The sequence below is a fragment of the Pelodiscus sinensis genome, chromosome 24 (genome assembly GCF_049634645.1).
Source record: "Pelodiscus sinensis isolate JC-2024 chromosome 24, ASM4963464v1, whole genome shotgun sequence".
Classification (NCBI taxonomy): Eukaryota; Metazoa; Chordata; order Testudines; family Trionychidae; genus Pelodiscus; species Pelodiscus sinensis.
The window spans coordinates 7,674,147-7,693,682 of NC_134734.1; the positions used below are offsets into that span (position 1 = coordinate 7,674,147).

The 19,536-nt window shown below is 59.3% G+C and overlaps 1 protein-coding gene across 1 annotated transcript; it reads right to left on the reverse strand.

The window, feature by feature from the left end:
- Nucleotides 1-7,747: 7,747 nt before the first annotated feature.
- LOC142819706 (uncharacterized) lies at nucleotides 7,748-14,295 on the reverse strand. Its single transcript, XM_075908272.1, has 2 exons — nucleotides 11,195-14,295; nucleotides 7,748-7,853 (listed from the first exon to the last, which is right to left on the reverse strand). The coding sequence occupies exons 1-2, from the start codon at nucleotides 14,293-14,295 to the stop codon at nucleotides 7,748-7,750; spliced, it is 3,207 nt and encodes a 1,068-aa protein (XP_075764387.1).
- Nucleotides 14,296-19,536: the final 5,241 nt, after the last annotated feature.

Genomic DNA, 19,536 nt, shown 5'->3' on the forward strand with positions numbered 1-19,536 from the left:
CGTCAGCAGTTTGGTCCATCTCTGCTGAGAGCCTGCACCAGGAGCTTTGGGATTGGTGCATGTCCTGTATTTTCTTTAGCAAGTAGACTCTCCTCCATTTCTTTCTTTTCATTAATAAACCGTTAGCTGTTAGATTCTAAAGGATCGGTGTGGCCTGCTCTTTGGGTGAGAGCTGACATGTAAATTGACTTAGGAATGTGGCTGATCCCTTGGGATAAGAAGAACCTGTTGGTGACACTGCTTTACACAACCTCTCATCTGTGTGCGGCGTGGTTCTGGTTTTGGCACCGGGAAAGCAGGAGTGTCTAAGGCCTTGTCTACACTGGCACTTTTTGTCACCAAAAACTGTCTTTTGGTGACAAAACAGTGGGAATTGCTTGTGTGACTTTTTGCTGGCCATTGTGGCAAACTGACGTGCCCTGTGACAGCTTTGGTGCCCTAGCTGTAAGTAGCCCTGGTTCTAAGCAATTCACCCTCATTTGACTCTCTCAGTGATGCCCCCAGAACCTGTCATATTACAGCTGGTTACAGCCACCTGTAACGCTGAGATGTAGCCACCCTGGGGCGGGGCAGCTGGTTACACTGGGGCCCCTCGCCTGCCTCTGAGGCAGGGCAGTTGCTTATACAGGAACCTTTCTGTCTCCACCCACAATTTTACACCCAATATGAAACTTCAGAAGAGTCAAAAGTGGATCAGTTAGTTCTCAGCCCCCACCCTCTCATTCTATTCACTCAGCCCCTGGGGCCTTCCCACAGCCCAGGCTCTCAGTCACCTGCCTCTGCCTCACCAGCCCCCTTCCCCTCCTACAGCCATGGAGAGAACCCACGAGTCCTGGCTCCCCGCCCCCTCCACCTGCTCTCACCCACCAGCCTCCCCTAGGGTTGCCAGACGGTTGAAACAAAAATACCGAATACCCCCCCCCCCCAAAAAAAAAACACCAGGAAAAAATTTTGTTGAAGGAAAAAAAAGAGGGGGGTGACCAAAGTTGTTGAGAAAAAAAAAAAAGACTCCAGGAACCTGGATCACTGCTAGGGGTTACCAGGTAGTCATTTAAAAAAACCAAAAAAACCAGACACACTTCATGTGGAGGGGGGAGAAGGACCAGCCAGGAAAGGAGCGGTGCTGGCTGGGAAGGGCGGGGGGGCAATGGGAAGCAGGGCTGGTCGTGGCGGGGGAGGGGGTCAGGTGGAATGGGACTGGCCGCAGGATATCGGGGGAGGAGGGATCGGCCGTGGCACTGGCCAGGAGGAAGAGGGAGCAGGAAGCAGAGCTGGGGAGTGCAGGGGGGCTGGCTGGGGAAGATCAGAAGGGGAAATGGGGGAGAACTGGCCGGGAGGGGGGGTGTGAGCAAATTGGCCGGCGGAGAGCAGGACTGACGCGGGCACTTGCTGCCTGTCCCACGCAGGCTCCTGGCGACACACAAGCGAGGAGGCTTCCCCTCCTCCTCACACTCAACCAACTGTGGGCTCCCAGCGGCAATCGCAGCTCCACCTCCCTGCTGGGTCTCCCAGCCACTCCCCCTGCCCATGCCAGGCTTCCGTCCGGTGTGCAGCCGGAAAAATCAGCAAATACCGGACATTGAACATGTCCAGTATTTTCTGTTATTTTCAGTGGACAGAGCACACAAATACGGGACTGTCTGGTACAATACCCGACACCTGGCAACCCTCAAATGAGGTGTTAGTGGGGAGGGAGGGATGGTTGGGGAGGTGTCGGTGGGGTTGGGGGGAGGGATGATTGGGGAGGTGTCGGTGGGGTTGGGGGGAGGGATGATTGGGGAGGTGTCGGTGGGGTTGGGGGGAGGGATGGTTGGGGAGGTGTCGGTGGGGATGGGGGGAGGGATGGTTGGGGAGGTGTCGGTGGGGTTGGGGGGAGGGATGGTTGGGGAGGTGTAGGTGGGGTTGGGGGGAGGGATGATTGGGGAGGTGTCGGTGGGGATGGGGGGAGGGATGGTTGGGGAGGTGTCGGTGGGGTGGGAGGGAGGGATGATTGGGGAGGTGTCGGTGGGGTTGGGGGGAGGGATGGTTGGGGAGGTGTCGGTGGGGATGGGGGGAGGGATGGTTGGGGAGGTGTCGGTGGGGTGGGGGGGAGGGATGGTTGGGGAGGTGTCGGTGGGGTGGGAGGGAGGGATGATTGGGGAGGTGTCGGTGGGGTTGGGGGGAGGGATGGTTGGGGAGGTGTCGGTGGGGATGGGGGGAGGGATGGTTGGGGAGGTGTCGGTGGGGTGGGGGGGAGGGATGGTTGGGAAGGTGTCGGTGGGGATGGGGGGAGGGATGGTTGGGGAGGTGTCGGTGGGGTTGGGGGGAGGGATGGTTGGGGAGGTGTCGGTGGGGTGGGGGGGAGGGATGATTGGGGAGGTGTCGGTGGGGATGGGGGAGGGATGGTTGGGGAGGTGTCGGTGGGGTGGGGGGAAGGGATGATTGGGGAGGTGTCGGTGGGGATGGGGGGAGGGATGGTTGGGGAGGTGTCGGTGGGGTGGGGGGGAGGGATGATTGGGGAGGTGTCGGTGGGGTGGGGGGGAGGGATGATTGGGGAGGTGTCGGTGGGGATGGGGGAGGGATGGTTGGGGAGGTGTCGGTGGGGTGGGGGGGAGGGATGATTGGGGAGGTGTCGGTGGGGATGGGGGGAGGGATGGTTGGGGAGGTGTCGGTGGGGTGGGGGGGAGGGATGATTGGGGAGGTGTCGGTGGGGTGGGGGGGAGGGATGATTGGGGAGGTGTCGGTGGGGTGGGGGGGAGGGATGATTGGGGAGGTGTCGGTGGGGTGGGAGGGAGGGATGGTTGGGGAGGTGTCGGTGGGGATGGGGGGAGGGATGGTTGGGGAGGTGTCGGTGGGGTTGGGGGGAGGGATGGTTGGGGAGGTGTCGGTGGGGTGGGGGGAGGGATGGTTGGGGAGGTGTCGGTGGGGATGGGGGGCGGGATGGTTGGGGAGGTGTCGGTGGGGTTGGGGGGAGGGATGGTTGGGGAGGTGTCGGTGGGGTGGGGGGGAGGGATGGTTGGGGAGGTGTCGGTGGGGATGGGGGAGGGATGGTTGGGGAGGTGTCGGTGGGGTGGGAGGGAGGGATGGTTGGGGAGGTGTCGGTGGGGATGGGGGGAGGGATGGTTGGGGAGGTGTCGGTGGGGTTGGGGGGAGGGATGGTTGGGGAGGTGTCGGTGGGGTGGGGGGGAGGGATGGTTGGGGAGGTGTCGGTGGGGATGGGGGAGGGATGGTTGGGGAGGTGTCGGTGGGGTGGGAGGGAAGGATGGTTGGGGAGGTGTCGGTGGGGTTGGGGGGAGGGATGGTTGGGGAGGTGTCGGTGGGGTGGGGGGGAGGGATGGTTGGGGAGGTGTCGGTGGGGATGGGGGAGGGATGGTTGGGGAGGTGTCGGTGGGGTGGGGGGGAGGGATGATTGGGGAGGTGTCGGTGGGGTTGGGGGGAGGGATGGTTGGGGAGGTGTCGGTGGGGTGGGGGGGAGGGATGATTGGGGAGGTGTCGGTGGGGTGGGGGGGAGGGATGATTGGGGAGGTGTCAGTGGGGTGGGGGGGAGGGATGATTGGGGAGGTGTCGGTGGGGTGGGGGGGAGGGATGGTTGGGGAGGTGTCGGTGGGGTGGGGGGGGAGGGATGGTTGGGGAGGTGTCGGTGGGGTGGGGGGGAGGGATGATTGGGGAGGTGTCGGTGGGGTGGGGGGGAGGGATGGTTGGGGAGGTGTCGGTGGGGTTGGGGGGAGGGATGATTGGGGAGGTGTCGGTGGGGTGGGGGGGAGGGATGATTGGGGAGGTGTCGGTGGGGTGGGGGGGAGGGATGGTTGGGGAGGTGTCGGTGGGGTTGGGGGGAGGGACGATTGGGGAGGTGTTGGTGGGGTGGGGGGGAGGGATGATTGGGGAGGTGCCCATGGGAATGGAGGGAGAGATATCCCCCCTCCCTCCCTCCCTCCACACAGCACCTCCCCAAGGAAATGCCCCCCAATCCCTGTGTGCTCCTGCAAGAGAGGAGGTGTTGGATGCACCCAGCACCCCAGCTCCCCTGTGTGCCCCTCGCCAGCCCTTTCCCGTGTGTCCCCCTCCAGCCTCCTCCCCGGCCCCCTGGCTTCCTGTGAGCCCCAGGGTGTCCCACTCCCAACGCCCCTCCCAGCCTGGCCACTTCTACCCCTGCCCCTGCGCGCCAGCCAGCCCCTCCCCCTGCCCGGCTTCCTCTCTGGTCCTCGCTATCCCCTGCACCCCTCCCCCTCTCGTGTATCCCCGCCTGCCCCTTTCCTGCATCTCCCCTCCCCCGCCCGAGCGTGTCCTGCAGCCCCTCCCCCTTCCGTGCTATATTTAGCGGCCCCACAATCCGCTCCCGGAGCCGGGGGTGACTCATTCGCTGCCGCCGCTTCCTACGTCAGCTCGGTTGGGGAGGGGGCGAGCGGAGCGGCCCTTATGGGCGGGGCCGCTTTTGTGACTGTGCAGCCCCCGGCGTGCGGGGGAGTGTGAGGAGGAAGCCCCCCCGCGCTGGGGTGTCTCGCACATCTCACCTCTCGGCGCACAGAAAGGGGGCGGGGCTGGGGGCCAAAGCCCCCACCTGGAATGAGGGGGGGAAATCCCCCCTCCCCCGCACAAAATCCACCGCACGGACCAAGTGTCAAGGGAACCACGGAGCACTGATCCCGGCTGGGTCTGGACAGCTCCCGCCCCCGGGACCCTGATCCCGGCTGGGTCTGGACAGCTCCCGCCCCCGGGACCCTGATCCCGGCTGGGTCTGGACAGCTCCCGCCCCCGGGGTCCTGATCCCGGCTGGGTCTGGACAGCTCCCGCCCCCGGGACCCTGATCCCGGCTGGGTCTGGACAGCTCCCGCCCCCGGGGCCCTGATCCCGGCTGGGTCTGGACAGCTCCCGCCCCCGGGACCCTGATCCCGGCTGGGTCTGGACAGCTCCCGCCCCCGGGGTCCTGATCCCGGCTGGGTCTGGACAGCTCCCGCCCCCGGGACCCTGATCCCGGCTGGGTCTGGACAGCTCCCGCCCCCGGGGTCCTGATCCCGGCTGGGTCTGGACAGCTCCCGCCCCCGGGACCCTGATCCCGGCTGGGTCTGGACAGCTCCCGCCCCCGGGGTCCTGATCCCGGCTGGGTCTGGACAGCTCCCGCCCCCGGGGTCCTGATCCCGGCTGGGTCTGGACAGCTCCCGCCCCCGGGACCCTGATCCCGGCTGGGTCTGGACAGCTCCCGCCCCCGGGACCCTGATCCCGGCTGGGTCTGGACAGCTCCCGCCCCCGGGGTCCTGATCCCGGCTGGGTCTGGACAGCTCCCGCCCCCGGGACCCTGATCCCGGCTGGGTCTGGACAGCTCCCGCCCCCGGGGTCCTGATCCCGGCTGGGTCTGGACAGCTCCCGCCCCCGGGGTCCTGATCCCGGCTGGGTTTGGACAGCTCCCGCCCCCGGGACCCTGATCCCGGCTGGGTCTGGACAGCTCCCGCCCCCGGGACCCTGATCCCGGCTGGGTCTGGACAGCTCCCGCCCCCGGGGTCCTGATCCCGGCTGGGTCTGGACAGCTCCCGCCCCCGGGACCCTGATCCCGGCTGGGTCTGGACAGCTCCCGCCCCCGGGACCCTGATCCCGGCTGGGTCTGGACAGCTCCAGCCCCCGGGACCCTGATCCCGGCTGGGTCTGGACAGCTCCCGCCGGGGCCCTGATCCCGGCTGGGTCTGGACAGTTCCCGGCCCCACGGGGCCCTGATCCCGGCTGGGTCTGGACAGTTCCCGGCCCCACAGGGCCCTGATCCCCGCTGGGTCTGGACAGTTCCCAGCCCCACGGGGCCCTGATCCCGGCTGGGTCTGGACAGTTCCCGGCCCCACGGGGCCCTGATCCCGGCTGGGTCTGGACAGTTCCCGGCCTCACGGGGCCCTGATCCCCGCTGGGTCTGGACAGTTCCCAGCCCCACGGGGCCCTGATCCCGGCTGGGTCTGGACAGTTCCCGGCCCCACGGGGCCCTGATCCCCGCTGGGTCTGGGCAGCACCTGGCCCCACGGGGTCTGATCTGAGCTGTGTGTGGGCAGCGCCTGGCCCCACTAGGCCTGATCTCAGCTGGGTCTGGGCAGTGCCCGGCCCCATGGGGTCTGATCCGAGCTGTGTGTGGGAACATCCAGCTCAATTGTATCCCCTCATTGTGATGCTGGGGGCAGGGGGCACTTTGCACCATCCACTGCGATGGGGCCTTGGGGCCTGGATGGAGTTTTTAGTTCCTGGTATAATGGGAATTTACACTGTTCATCTGTCCTTCCATCCACCCTTTGCCCCGGGCCCAGAGTGATGTGGGTGGGGGTATGGTTATGTAACCATTATAAGCAGTGTCTCATCCCCATGCAGTGTCTCCGCCATTGTGTGGGGGCAGACCTGCTCCTCTGCTAGGAGTATGGCTGAGGCTTTATCTGAGTCAGGTCTGTGCTCCTCAAACCCATAGCCCCTTTGTCCTCTACCTTATGGCTTCTCCCCACCCCACCTTGCCCCTGCCACCCTCCACACTCCAGCAGTCTGCTCATCATCTGCTCATGATTGCCTCTTAGAATCGGCATAAAATTGTCCTTCATGAGTCATCCCCCAAAAGCCATAACCAGGGATTAGCTGTGAGATGTGACGTGCAGAGACAGATGCTGAGAGACATATGGACACGAACACACACAGACACACACGTGGAGAGGTATACACAGACACACAAACTCACAAACATGGAGACAAAGATGCGGAGAAGCAACTATGGAGACAGGGAGACACACAGATACATGCGTGGAGACACATACATGGAGGGACATGGTTCACTGTCACACAGATGTGAATACAGAGAAATGGAGACAGACCCAGAGACCAACATGGGGACACAAAAAGAGATAGAGACAGACAGATGTACAGACATACACAGAGACACAGACAGACAGACTGACCCAGAGACAGACCCAGCAATCCAGACCTGACATGGAAACAAACACTTGGGCAGACACTGAGACCCATAGATTGGCCTGGAGACACAGGCAGGCAGACACAACCATACACAGAGACACTGAAGCACAGACATGCACAGGGGGATGCATTGACAGCCAGAGACACACACAAACATGGAGACACACAGACAGACACGGAGACACATATTGAGGGAAACACACAGACAGAGACTCACAGAGAGATGTGGAGATATGGAGACACATAAGACCATCAGAACAGACATACTGGGTCAGACCCAAGGTCCATCCAGCCCAGTACCCTGTTTTCTGACAGTGGCCAATGCCAGGTGCCCCAGAGGGAGTGAACAGAGCAGGGAACCATCAAGTGATCCCTCCCCTGTCACCCATTTCCAGCTTCTGATACAAAGAGGCTGGGACACCATTCCTGGCCATTGGTCATTGATGGACCCGTCCTCCATGTATCCATTTAGTTCCTTTCCAAACTCTGCCAAACTCCTGGTCTTCACAATGTCCTCTGACAAGAAGTTCCACAGGTTGATAGTGTGTTGTGTGAAGAAATACCTTCTCCCATTGGCTCAAGACCTGCTACCCATTGAGTTCATTTGGTGACCCCCAGTTCCTGTTCTATGGGAAAAAGCAAACAACATTTCCCATGATCTGAAGAAGTGGGCTGTGCGCATGAAAAGTGCATGATCCCATCTACATTTTTTGTTAGTCTATACAGTGCTACCAGACTAGTTGGGTTTTTTTAAGTTCATCCTGAACACACTAACTGAGCTACCCAAGGAGGAGGGATAGCTCAGTGGTTTGAGCACTGGCCTGCTAAGCCCAGAGTTATGAGTTCAATCCTTGGAGGCAATTGGTGGCAAAAATTTGCCAGGGATGGTATTTGGTCCTGCTATGAAGACAGGAGACTTGACTCTATGACCATTCAAAGCCTTTCCAGTTCTAGGAAATAGGCATTATCCATTAATCTTTTTAACGCCTCTCTTGCTCTGGTGTCCCTGGTCTGCTGGAGGGGTCCAGCGGCTTTGCTGGACCCCCCCAGCAGACCAGGGGGACAGGAGCAAAGCCGCGGAGCATGCCCGCAGCGGGACAGCCCGGGCGTGCTTGGGCTGTCCCGCTGCGGGCGTGCTCCGCGGCTTTGCTCCTGTCCCCCTGGTCTGCTGGGGGGGGGTGCAGCTAGTGCCCCCCCCCAGCAGACCAGGCTTTTCTTGCCTACCTCTGGGGTAGAGCAGCTGGGGGCTGCCGGGTTGGTCCCGCACCACCACTCCGGACCAACCCGGCAGCACCCCAGCTGCTCTGCCCCAGGCGTCCTGACTCAGCCGCTGCTGGTCAGTTTCAGCAGTGGCTGAATCAGTGCCGAGGAGCCGCGCAACTGGAGCAATCCAGCAGCACCCCAGCTGCTCTGCCCCAGGCGTCCCCAAGTCAGCCGCTGCTGAAACTGATCAGCGGCTGACTACAGGAAGCCCGAAGCAGAGTTGCTCTGCCCCAGGCTTCCTGGAATCAGCTGCTGATCAGTTTCAGCAGCAGCTGACTTGGGGACACCTGGGTTTCTTAAGTTGAATCTGTATGTAAGTCAGAACTGGCGCGGTTGAAACTGATCAGTTTCAGCAGCGGCTGACGCCAGTTCCGACTTACATACAGATTCAACTTAAGAACAAACCTACAGTCCCTATCTTGTACGTAACCCGGGGACTGCCTGTATTGTTGTTTTGACTGTTGCTGCACATTGAGTCAATGTTTTCAGAAAAGTATCCACAATGACTCCAGGATCTCTCTCTTGAGTGGTTATAGCAATGCAGTATGGGAAGGAGGTGGACAGCCCTTAGGGTGTGTCTAGACTACCTAGTTTTGTTGACAAAAGTGGACTTTTGTCGACAAACCAATACCTGCGTCTACACTACCGCGGAGTTCTGTCGACATAACGTCGACAGAACTCCGCGGTTTTGTCGACGCTGGTATACCTCATTTTACGAGGCAAAACACCTTCTGTCGACAGAGTTCTGTCGACAGAAGGTGTTATTGCCTGTAACGTTGCGTCCAGACTACGGAGTTCTGTCGACAAAGCGGCTTGCTTTGTCGACAGAACTCCATGTGTCTGGACGCAAATTGTCGACGGAAGTTTTGTCGACAGTATCTGTCGACAAAACTTCCGTCGACAAAACGCGGTAGTCTAGACGTACCCTTAGTGAGGAAAGAACAAGTTAGGAACTATTTAGAAAAGCTAAACATACACAAACCCATGGGTCCAGATTTAATGCATCCGAGGGTACTGCGGGAGTTGGCAAATGTCATTGCAGAGCCTTTGGCCATTATCTCTGAAAATTTGTGGAGATCGGGAGAAATACTGGATGACTGGAAAAAGGTAAATGTAGTGCTCATCTTTAAGAAAGGGAAGAAGGACAATCCAGGGAACTACAATCCCTGGAAAAATCACGGAGGGGATCCTCAAGAAATCCATTTTGAAGCACTTGGGAGAAGAGAAACTGATCGGGAATAGTAAACATGGATCCACGAAGGGCAAGTCATTCCTGACCAATCTGATTAGCTTCTATGACGAGGTGACTGGCTCTATGGACATGGGAAAGTCAGTGGACGTGATATACCTTGACTTTAGTAAAGCTTTTGATACGGTCTCCCACAATATTCTTGCCAGCAAGTTAAGGGAGTATGGATTGGATACATGGACTGTAAGATGGATAGAAAGCTGGCTAGACTGTTGGGCCCAACAGGTAGTGATCAACCTCAATGTCAGGTTGGCAGTTGGTTTCTAAGAGAGTGCCCCAAGGATCGGTTCTGGGACCGGTTTTATTTAACTTCTTTATTAATGACCTGGATGAGGGGATGGATTGCACCCTCAGCAAGTTTGCAGATGACACTGTGGGTATGTTTACACTACAGCGCTAATTCGAACTAAGCTAATTCATATTAGCACATCCAGACTTGAAAACTAGTTCAAATTAGCGTTTTGCTACTTCGAACTAGCATGTCCACACTGAGTGGACCCTGAACCGAGGTTAAGGATGGCCAGAAGCAGTGCCGGCAGGGCATCAGAGTAGGACTTAGAGCATGGAGCTGCTGTCTCAGGCTAGCCGAGGGCTGTGCTTAAAGGGACCCGACCCCCACCCCGGACAGACAGTTCTCAGGGGTGCCCCGCTTGCAAAGCAGTCCTGGCTTGAAGTGCCCTGAGTGCCCCCACTCGGCACATCACAGCACTCGGCCATCAGCCCGGCTGCACTTGCTGCAGGCTGTCATCCGGGGAGGGGGGTCAATCGAGGGGCTGCAGGAGGGCTTCCACCCCGAGGAGCCCACAGAGCCAGCCCAGTCCTCCCCATCGGGTGCTCGTGCCCCATTCCTCCCTCACCTCCTTCCACTTACCTCTCCATAGCCCCCCTTCCTGAGGTACAAAATAAAGGACATGTCTGTTCAAAAATAGAAACTCTCTTTATTGAACAAAACTCGGGGAGACTGGGAAAAGGAGGTGGGAGAGGGGAAGAGAGAGGGTGGGAGAGGGGAGGGCAACTAAAATGATCAGGGGTTGGGAACAGGTCCCATATGAAGAGAGGCTAAAGAGACTGGAACTTTTCAGCTTAGAGAAGAGGAGATGGAGGGGGGGTATGATAGAGATCTATAAAAGCAAGAGTGGTGTGGAGAGGGTTGTGACGGCGCGTTGGGGGTTCCCCGTCTCCTGCACCCCGAAATGGCACAAACAGACTGCACCAGCCGGTGGAATAGAGGAAGTTTATTGCCTCTCCAGGATACAGCATAGCACAGATGTAGTCTGGTCACAGAACTGGGCTAGGATGCCTCAGGCCCCCTTGAGTTGGGGGGAGACTGGGCCCCTAAACTCCAGCTCCTCTCCCTAGGCTCTCCTCCATGCTCTCCCACAGTAACCACTAAATTCCCTTGCAGCCCTGCCCCCCAGTCCAGGGCAGCATTCACCTTGCCCCCTTGAGTTGGGGGGAGACTGGGCCCCTAAACTCCAGCTCCTCTCCCTAGGCTCTCCTCCATGCTCTCCCACAGTAACCACTAAATTCCCTTGCAGCCCTGCCCCCCAGTCCAGGGCAGCATTCACCTTCCTTTGTTCCTCTCCATGGGGGGTGTCTGGCCACTGGTTCGACAAGTTTGGCCTTACCTCTGCCTAGTGAGGTTTTCCCTGCTGGGTCTTGCTCCAGACAGCAGAGGTCACCACAGCCCAGCAAGTACCCCCACTACGTCACAGTTCTCCACCCTCCGAGAGCGAACTGAGCAGGGTCACTCCGCTCGTGACCTGGGGAAGTTCGGGCCCCTCGCTACGGGACAGCGCGTCGGCGATGATGTTGGCGCTCCCCTTGACGTGGATCACTTCCATGTCGTAGTCCTGTAGGAGCAGGCTCCACCGCAGCAGCTTGGCGTTCGTCCCTTTCATCTGGTGTAGCCAGGTCAGGGGGCAGTGGTCGGTGAACACCGTGAAACGCCGGCCAAACAGGTACGGCTGCAGCTTTTGCAGGGCCCACACCATGGCCAGGCATTCCCTCTCTACGGTCGCGTAGCTCCGCTCCCGGGGCAGCAGCTTCCTGCTCAGGTACACGATGGGGTGACGTTCCCCTTTCTCGTCCGCCTGCATCAGCACCGCCCCCAGCCCGGTGTCCGAGGCGTCCGTAAACACGATAAAGGGCTTGTCGAAGTCTGGGTTTACCAGCACTGGGGCCTTGGCCAGGGCTCCCTTCAGTGCACAGAGAGCCCTCTGGCACTGCTCCGTCCAGACCACCCTGTCTGGCCTCCCCTTCCTGCACAGCTCTGTGATCGGGGCAGCGATGGAGCTGAAGTTGGGCACAAACCTCCGGTAGTACCCCGCCATCCCAATGAAAGCCTGGACCTGCTTCTTGGTCTGGGGCACAGGCCAGTCCCGGATGGCCTCCACTTTGGCCGGCTCTGGCTTCAAGCAGCCGCTCCCCACCTTATGGCCCAGGTAGGACACTTCGGCCATTCCAACCTTGCACTTCCCAGCCTTTACGGTCAGCCCAGCCTCCCTCAGCCGATCCAGTACCTGGCTGACCTGGGCCACGTGGTCCTCCCAGGACTGGCTGAAGACGCAGATGTCATCGATGTACGCTAGGGCACAGTTCTCCATTCCCCTCAGCAGCTGGTCCACCAGGCGCTGGAAGGTGGCCGGCGCCCCTTTGAGGCCAAAGGGTAGGACCAGGAACTCATAGAGCCCCAGCGGCGTGATAAAAGCCGATTTCAGTCTGGCCTCCTGGTCTAGCGGCACCTGCCAGTATCCCTTGGTTAGGTCCAGGGTGGTGAGATAGCGAGCTCCCCCCAGCTTGTCCAGGAGCTCGTCGGGCCTTGGCATCGGGTAGGCGTCGGACACCGTGATGGCGTTGAGCTTCCGGTAGTCCACGCAGAACCGGATCGACCCGTCCTTCTTGGGAACCAGCACCACGGGAGAGGCCCAGGGGCTGGAGGACGGCTGGATCACCCCCAGGGCCAACATGTCCTGGACCTCTCTCTCCAGGTCCTGGGCTGTTTTCCCTGTGACTCTGAATGGGGAGCAGTGCACCGGGGGGTGAGTGCCCGTCTGCACCCGGTGGACAGCCAGGTTGGTGAGACCCGGCTTGTTGGAGAACAGCTGCTGGTGGGAGCGCAGCACCTCTCGGATCTCGGCCTGCTGGGCCGGGGTGAGCTGGTCCGAGAGGGAAATTGACTCCAGCGAAGAGTCCTCTCCGGTCCCAGGGAACAGGCCCACCAGGGGATCCTCCCCCTGCTCCTCCCAGGGCTTACACACGGCCAGCACCAAGTTCTCCCTGTCCCAGTACGGCTTCATCATGTTAACATGATATACCCGCTGGCCGCGCGTCCGGCCCGTCAGCTCCACCACGTAGTTCACCTCGTTCAGCTGCTTAACCACCTTGAAGGGGCCGTCCCAGGCGGCTTGCAGCTTGTTCTTCCGCACGGGGATCAGGACCATCACCTGGTCCCCGGTAGCGTAGGCGCGGGCCCGTGCATTGCGGTCGTACCAGACCTTCTGCTTCCTCTGGGCCCTGCTCAGGTTCTCTCTGGCCAGGCCCATGAGCTCGGCAAGTCTTTCCCGGAATGTCAGGACGTATTCCACGACCGGCTCACCCTCCGGGGAGACCTTCCCCTCCCACTCGTCTTTCAATAAGTCCAGGGGGCCCCTCACTCGCCTCCCATATAACAGCTCGAACGGCGAGAACCCCGTGGACTCCTGGGGCACTTCCCTGTACGCAAACAGCAGGTGGGGTAGGTACTTGTCCCAGTCCTGTGGGTGTTTGTGCATAAAGGTCTGTAGCATCTGCTTCAGAGTCCCATTGAACCTCTCCACCAACCCGTTGGTCTGGGGGTGATACGCCGAGGCCCAGGTGTGTTGCACCCCACTCTTCTCCCACAAGCACCGGAGCAGGGCCGACATGAAGTTGGATCCCTGGTCCGTGAGAACCTCCTGGGGAAACCCCACCCTGCTGAAAATGGTCAGCAGTGCGTCTGCCACCGTGTCTGCCTCGATGGAGGGCAGGGCCACGGCCTCGGGGTAGCGGGTGGCGAAGTCCACCACCACCAGGATGTATTTCTTCCCTGTCCGGGTCGCTCTGTTGAAGGGCCCCACAATATCCATCGCCACCTTCTGGAAAGGCTCCTCTATGATGGGCAGGGGTCTCAATGCAGCTTTCTTCCTGTCTTGGGCCTTCCCCACTCGTTGGCAGGAGTCGCAGGACCGGCAGTACCGCTGGACAGCTGCAAACATCCCCGGCCAATAGAAGTTTTGGAGCAGCCTCAGCCGCGTGCGCCGGATCCCCTGGTGTCCCGAGAACGGGATGTCATGGGCCAGGTGTAGCAGCTTGCGGCGATACCTTTGGGGAACCACCAGCTGCCGCTGGAGCCCCCACTTGCCTACCGTCCCGGGGGAAAGCCATTCCCGGTACAGAAATCCCCTCTCCCACCGGAACTTCTCCTGGCAATCTCCTCCTAGGGGTTGAGCGGCACCCAGGTCAGCCCGGTCCCTCAGGGCCTGCAAGGAGGGATCCACTCGCACCTCCGCCTGGAATTCAGCGGCTGGGGCTGGGACAGGGCCGTGGTTCCCCCCACTGCCTAGGTCCAACTCTAGGTCTGCTGGGACGGGGCCCTGGGCCCCCTGTTGGGGAACCTCCTCGAGTTCCGGGCCGCAAGCCCCTCGCTTGCTCTGGCTACGGGTGGTGACCAGCGTCCTGTGGGGTCCGTCTGGCCACTCCTCTAGGTCACTCCCCATTAGCACGTCGGTGGGCAAGTGCGGGTGCACCCCCACTTCCTTGGGGCCCTCCTTGGCCTCCCATTTCAGATGCACCCTGGCTACAGGTACCTCAAAGGGGATGCCGCCTATGCCCCTCAGTGTCAGCTGAGTGTCGGGTAGCATACGGTCTGGGGCCACTATGTCGGGCCAGGCCAGCGTCACCTCCACCCCCGTGTCCCAGAAACCCGTCACCTTCCTGCCATCCACCTCCAGGGGTACGAGGCAGTCCCTCCGTAGGGGCCGCCCCGCCCCCACCCGGTGCACGGATAAATCTGTCTCCCGAGGGTCAGACCTCCCAGGGGAGGTGCACTGAGCATCCTTCCCCCCTCCCCGAGCGGAGGTTTGCCGGCCAGCCCCTGCCACTGGGGCAGCCGGCCCTTCTTCCCGCCCCAGCCAGTTAACCCTGGAACGTCCCAGGTCATGGGACCTGTTCTTGCGCCTGGTGCATTGAGCCCTCTTGTGGCCTCGTTGCCCACAGCGATGGCAAGTTAGGTTGTGTGGGCCCATTCGGGTCGGCTCTGCCCGGGCTCTGGCTGGTTTTCTGGGGTATCGACGACTGGTCCTGGTCCCTGGGGCTCGCCTCGGAGGTGTCTCTCTCCGTTGCTCCGCCGAGAACCGGTCTCTGCGCGATTCTCTTTCTCTCCGGGACTCCCGTTCACCCCCGGACCGGCTCTCCGTGAACTCATCCGCCAGTCTCCCGGCCTCCTGGGGGTTCTCTGGTCTCCGGTCCTTGAGCCACAGCCTCAGTTTGGGTGGGCACGCTTCATAGAACTGCTCCATCATGACCAGCTTGAGCAGCTCCTCTGCGGTCTGGGCTCCGACTCCAGACACCCACTTGCGGCAGTATTGCGCCAGGCGGGAGGCCAGGTCCACATAGGTCTCCCGTGGCCCTTTCTGTACCCCCCGGAACTTCTTCCTGTACATCTCGGGGGTCAGCCCGAACTTGTGCAGCAGGGCCTCCTTGACTCGGTTGTAATCCCCTGGCTGTAGGTCCTCCAGCTGACTGAGCACTCCGGCCGCCTCCTGGTTCAGTGCGGGGATGAGCTCCTGCAGCCAGTCAGCTGGGGGGACCTGTTGCAGCCCACAGGCCCTCTCAAAGGAGCTGAGGAACCCGTCTATGTCGCCCACGTCCTTCAATTGGGCCACCGTGAGCCTCTCCAAGCGCCTGGCATCCCCGGGACTCTGGGGCCCATCCACTCTTGGCGCAGCCGGGGCCCCGCAGGTTCTCCGCTCTGCCATGGCCAGCTCATGCTGTCGCTGCCTCTCTCGATCTTGGCGCTCCTTCTCTCGGTCCTGTACTTCCAATTCCTTCATCCGCAGCTGGATCTCCAGCCGCCGCAGCTCCGCTGGGCTGGCCCCTGCCCTAGATGGGCTACGGCTTGCAGGCCTCCCGGGAGACGCTGTCTCATCTCTCCGTTGGGTTCCAGCGCTCCTCCCCCTCTCTGAGCCTGACACACTCTCAGGGGGGGTCTGGCTGCTTCCCCTGGGGACAAGATCCTGGCCCCGTGGCTGGTCATTCTCTTCCAGCTGGGTAATCAGCTGGGCCTTGGTTGCTTTCCGCACCGGCAAGCCCCTCTCTCTGCACAGCCCCACCAGCTCTGCCTTCAAGAGTCGGGCGTAGGCCATCTGCCCGCTGGGCCCCTCGGTGCAGACTCACCAGTCTAGTGCTGCAGCGCCCCACGATTCCCAGGAACCGCTTCGCTCTGTCTCCAGCACGCCTGGCTCCAGGGCTCTTGCTTCTACTGCGCCTTGTCGCTTGCCGCTGGGAGCTTCATCCACGGGGTGCAGTGCATCCCACTTCTGACACCAGTGTGACGGCGCGTTGGGGGTTCCCCGTCTCCTGCACCCCGAAATGGCACAAACAGACTGCACCAGCCGGTGGAATAGAGGAAGTTTATTGCCTCTCCAGGATACAGCATAGCACAGATGTAGTCTGGTCACAGAACTGGGCTAGGATGCCTCAGGCCCCCTTGAGTTGGGGGGAGACTGGGCCCCTAAACTCCAGCTCCTCTCCCTAGGCTCTCCTCCATGCTCTCCCACAGTAACCACTAAATTCCCTTGCAGCCCTGCCCCCCAGTCCAGGGCAGCATTCACCTTCCTTTGTTCCTCTCCATGGGGGGTGTCTGGCCACTGGTTCGACAAGTTTGGCCTTACCTCTGCCTAGTGAGGTTTTCCCTGCTGGGTCTTGCTCCAGACAGCAGAGGTCACCACAGCCCAGCAAGTACCCCCACTACGTCACAAGGGTGCATAAAGAAAAGTTCTCCATTAGTTCCCATAATAGAAGGACTAGAGGACACCAAAGGAAAGGAATGGGTAGCAGGCTTCAAACTAATAACAGAAAGGTCTTCTTCACAAAGCAAATAGTCAACCTGTGGAACTCCTTGCTGCAGGAGGCTGTGAAGGCTACAACTAGAACAGAGTTTAAAGAGAAGGGCGATAAAGTCATGGAGGTTGGGTCCATGGAGTGGTATTAGCCAGGGGGTAGAAATGGTGTCCCTGGCCTCTGTTTGTGGAAGGCTGGAGATGGATGGCATGAGACAAATCACTTGGTCTTCGGTCCATCTCCTCCAGGGTACCTAGTGTTGGCCATTCTAAGCTCAGGGCTCAGGGTCGGGGGTCTCACTGGACCACCTTGATTTTCATGTGCACCTGCTCCTAGGTGGCCAGGCTGGCAGCTCTCCTGCCCAAGCCGGCCACTTTCCTGTGCCTAGTGCGGAGGTCGTGGATGACATCCACGATCTCCGCACTAGACCAGGCGGGCGCCCGCCTCTTGCGGACCTGGGCCGGCTCCTGGGAGCCGCCAGCCTGGTCCCGGGAAAAGGCAGAGGGCTGGGTGGCAGCGGGTGGCTGGCTCGAGCCGTGCCAGGTGCAGGGTCTGCTGGCTGGGTGCTGGCAGGCTTGCACCTGGCACGGGCACCGTAGCCAGCCCGTGCCCCTTTAAGGGCTCCGGGGCCGGGAGGGGGGCAGAAGAGTTTCTTTGGTGGTGCCCAGAGTGGCCACCAGGGCAAGCTGGGGAGGGCTAGCCTCCCACTAGTTTGAATTAAGTGGTGAAGGGGGAAATCTCGCTCCCCTGGGGTACAGAGCCCCCAGAAGGGTTCGAGGCTGGAGGTCAAATCAGTGAGGCAGGAGAGAAACCTAGAAAAGAAAACTTTATGATGCATGCATGCAGGCTGTCACTTCCAAGAGTGAAAGCAGCAGCAATGAGAGACAGATTCAGGTATCCTATATACAGAATGCTTAGCCAGTTCAGTTGTTGATTGTTCTTCTTTAACATATCAAAGTCTCAGCAGAAGTACTCTGAGACTTCTGTTCACCCCAGGAGTGCTAGAAGTAAGTTTTTACAGAACACAAAGCCACATGAGAACTTGAGTGGAGGAGTCTACAAGGCAAACTGTGACAAAGATAAGGGTTTACATGACAAATTGTGACAGACTGGGAGTATCCATGAACTTGAGATAGGAGGCATTGTAAGGGTCTTGATTAGAGCTAATTTGATTTCTCTCTGTTACAGGGAGAGAGGTCTGGAAAACTTTTAACCCTTACAGCAGTTTTCTTTCAGAGAGTTTTGATTTCTGCACAGTCCCCCCTTTGACACAATTGGAGTTATTTGATTTTTTCTCCCACAGTGGCTACACAGCCCTTAATTCAAATTAGTTAATTTGAACTAGGCATTAGTCCTCGTGGAATGAGGTTTACCTAGTTTGAATTAAGCGCTCCGCTAGTTCGAATTAAGTTCGAACTAGCGGTTTGCATGTGTAACGCCTATCAAAGTTAATTCGAACTAACGTCTGTTAGTTCGAATTAACTTTGAAGTGTAGACATACCCTGCGCTAGGGGGAGAGGTAGATACTCTGGAGGGCAGGGATAGGGTCCAGAGTGACCTAAACAGATTAGAGGATTGGGCCAAAAGAAATCTGATGAGGTTCAACAAGGACAATTGTAGAGTCTTGCAGTTGGGACGGAAGAATTCCAAGCATCGTTACAGACCGGGGACTGATTGGCTAAGTAGCAGTTCTGCAGAAAAGGACCTGGGGGTTACAGTGGAGGAGAAGGTGGATATGAGTCAACAGTGCGCCCTTGTAGCCAAGAAGGCTAATGGCATATTGGGGTGCATTGGGAGGAGCATTGCCAGCAGATCTAGAGAGTGATTAATCCCCTTTATTCAGCTCTGGTTAGGCCACACCTGGGCTACATCTAGACTGGCATGGTTTTCCGTTAAAAGCATTTGCGGAAAAGAGGGTCTAGATTGGCACAGATGCTTTTCCGCAAAAGCACTTTTTGCAGAAAAGCGCCCGTGCCAATCTAGACACGCTTTTGCGCAAAAAAAGCAAATGATTTGCGCAAGATGGCTTTTGCCCGAACGGGAGCAGCACAGTATTTCCGCAAGAAGCACTGATTTCTTACAGTAGGAAGTCAGTGTTCTTGCGGAAATTCAAGTGGCCAGTGTAGACAGCTGGCAAGTTTTTCCTTAATACCAGCTGATTTTGTGGGAAAACTTGCCAGTCTAGACACAGCCCTGGAATATTGTGGCCAGTTCTGGGCCCCCCGCTATAGAAAGGATGTGGACTCATTGGAGAGGGTCCAGCAGAGGGTGACTAAAATGATTAGGGGGTGGAGTGCATGATCTATGAGGAGAGACTGAGAATTTTAGTTTAGAAAAGAGAAGATTGAAGAGGGACATGATAGCTGTTTTCAGGTATCTAAAAGGGTGTCAGAAGGAGGAGGGAGAAAACTTGTTCATCTTGGCCTCTGAGGATAGAACAAGAAGCAATGGGCTTAAACTGCAGCAAGGGAGGTTTAGGTTGGACATTAGGAAAAAGTTCCTAACTGTCAGGGAAGTAAAACACTGGAATAAATTGCCTAGGGAGGTTGTGGAATCTCCATCTCTGAAGATATTTAAGAGTAGGTTAGATAAATGTCTAGCAGGGATGGTCTAGACCAGTGGTCCCCAACCATTTGAGGTTGCCGGGCACCAGGAGGCATGGCCATTCGCCCGCTGGGTGCCAGAGGGCGGGGACACTTGCGCACCTGGACCCCCCCCATAGCCGCACGCCTGGGGCTGGCGCTCCCCCCCCAAGTGCCGCGTACCCGGAGCCGGCGCCCCCCCACTTCAAGTGCTGCATGCCCAGGGCCGTCGCTTCCCCCATGCGCCGCGCAGCCAGAGCACGGACGGCCAATCCGCGAGCCCTGAGCACTTGACAGGTGCACACAAATGCCCCCATGGGCGCCATGGTGCCCATGGGCGCCATGTTGGGGACCACTGGTCTAGACAGTATTTGGTCCTGCCATGAGGGCTGGGGACTGGACTCAATGTCCTCTCGAGATCCCTTTCAGTCCTAGTATTCTATGATTCTATGATTTTGG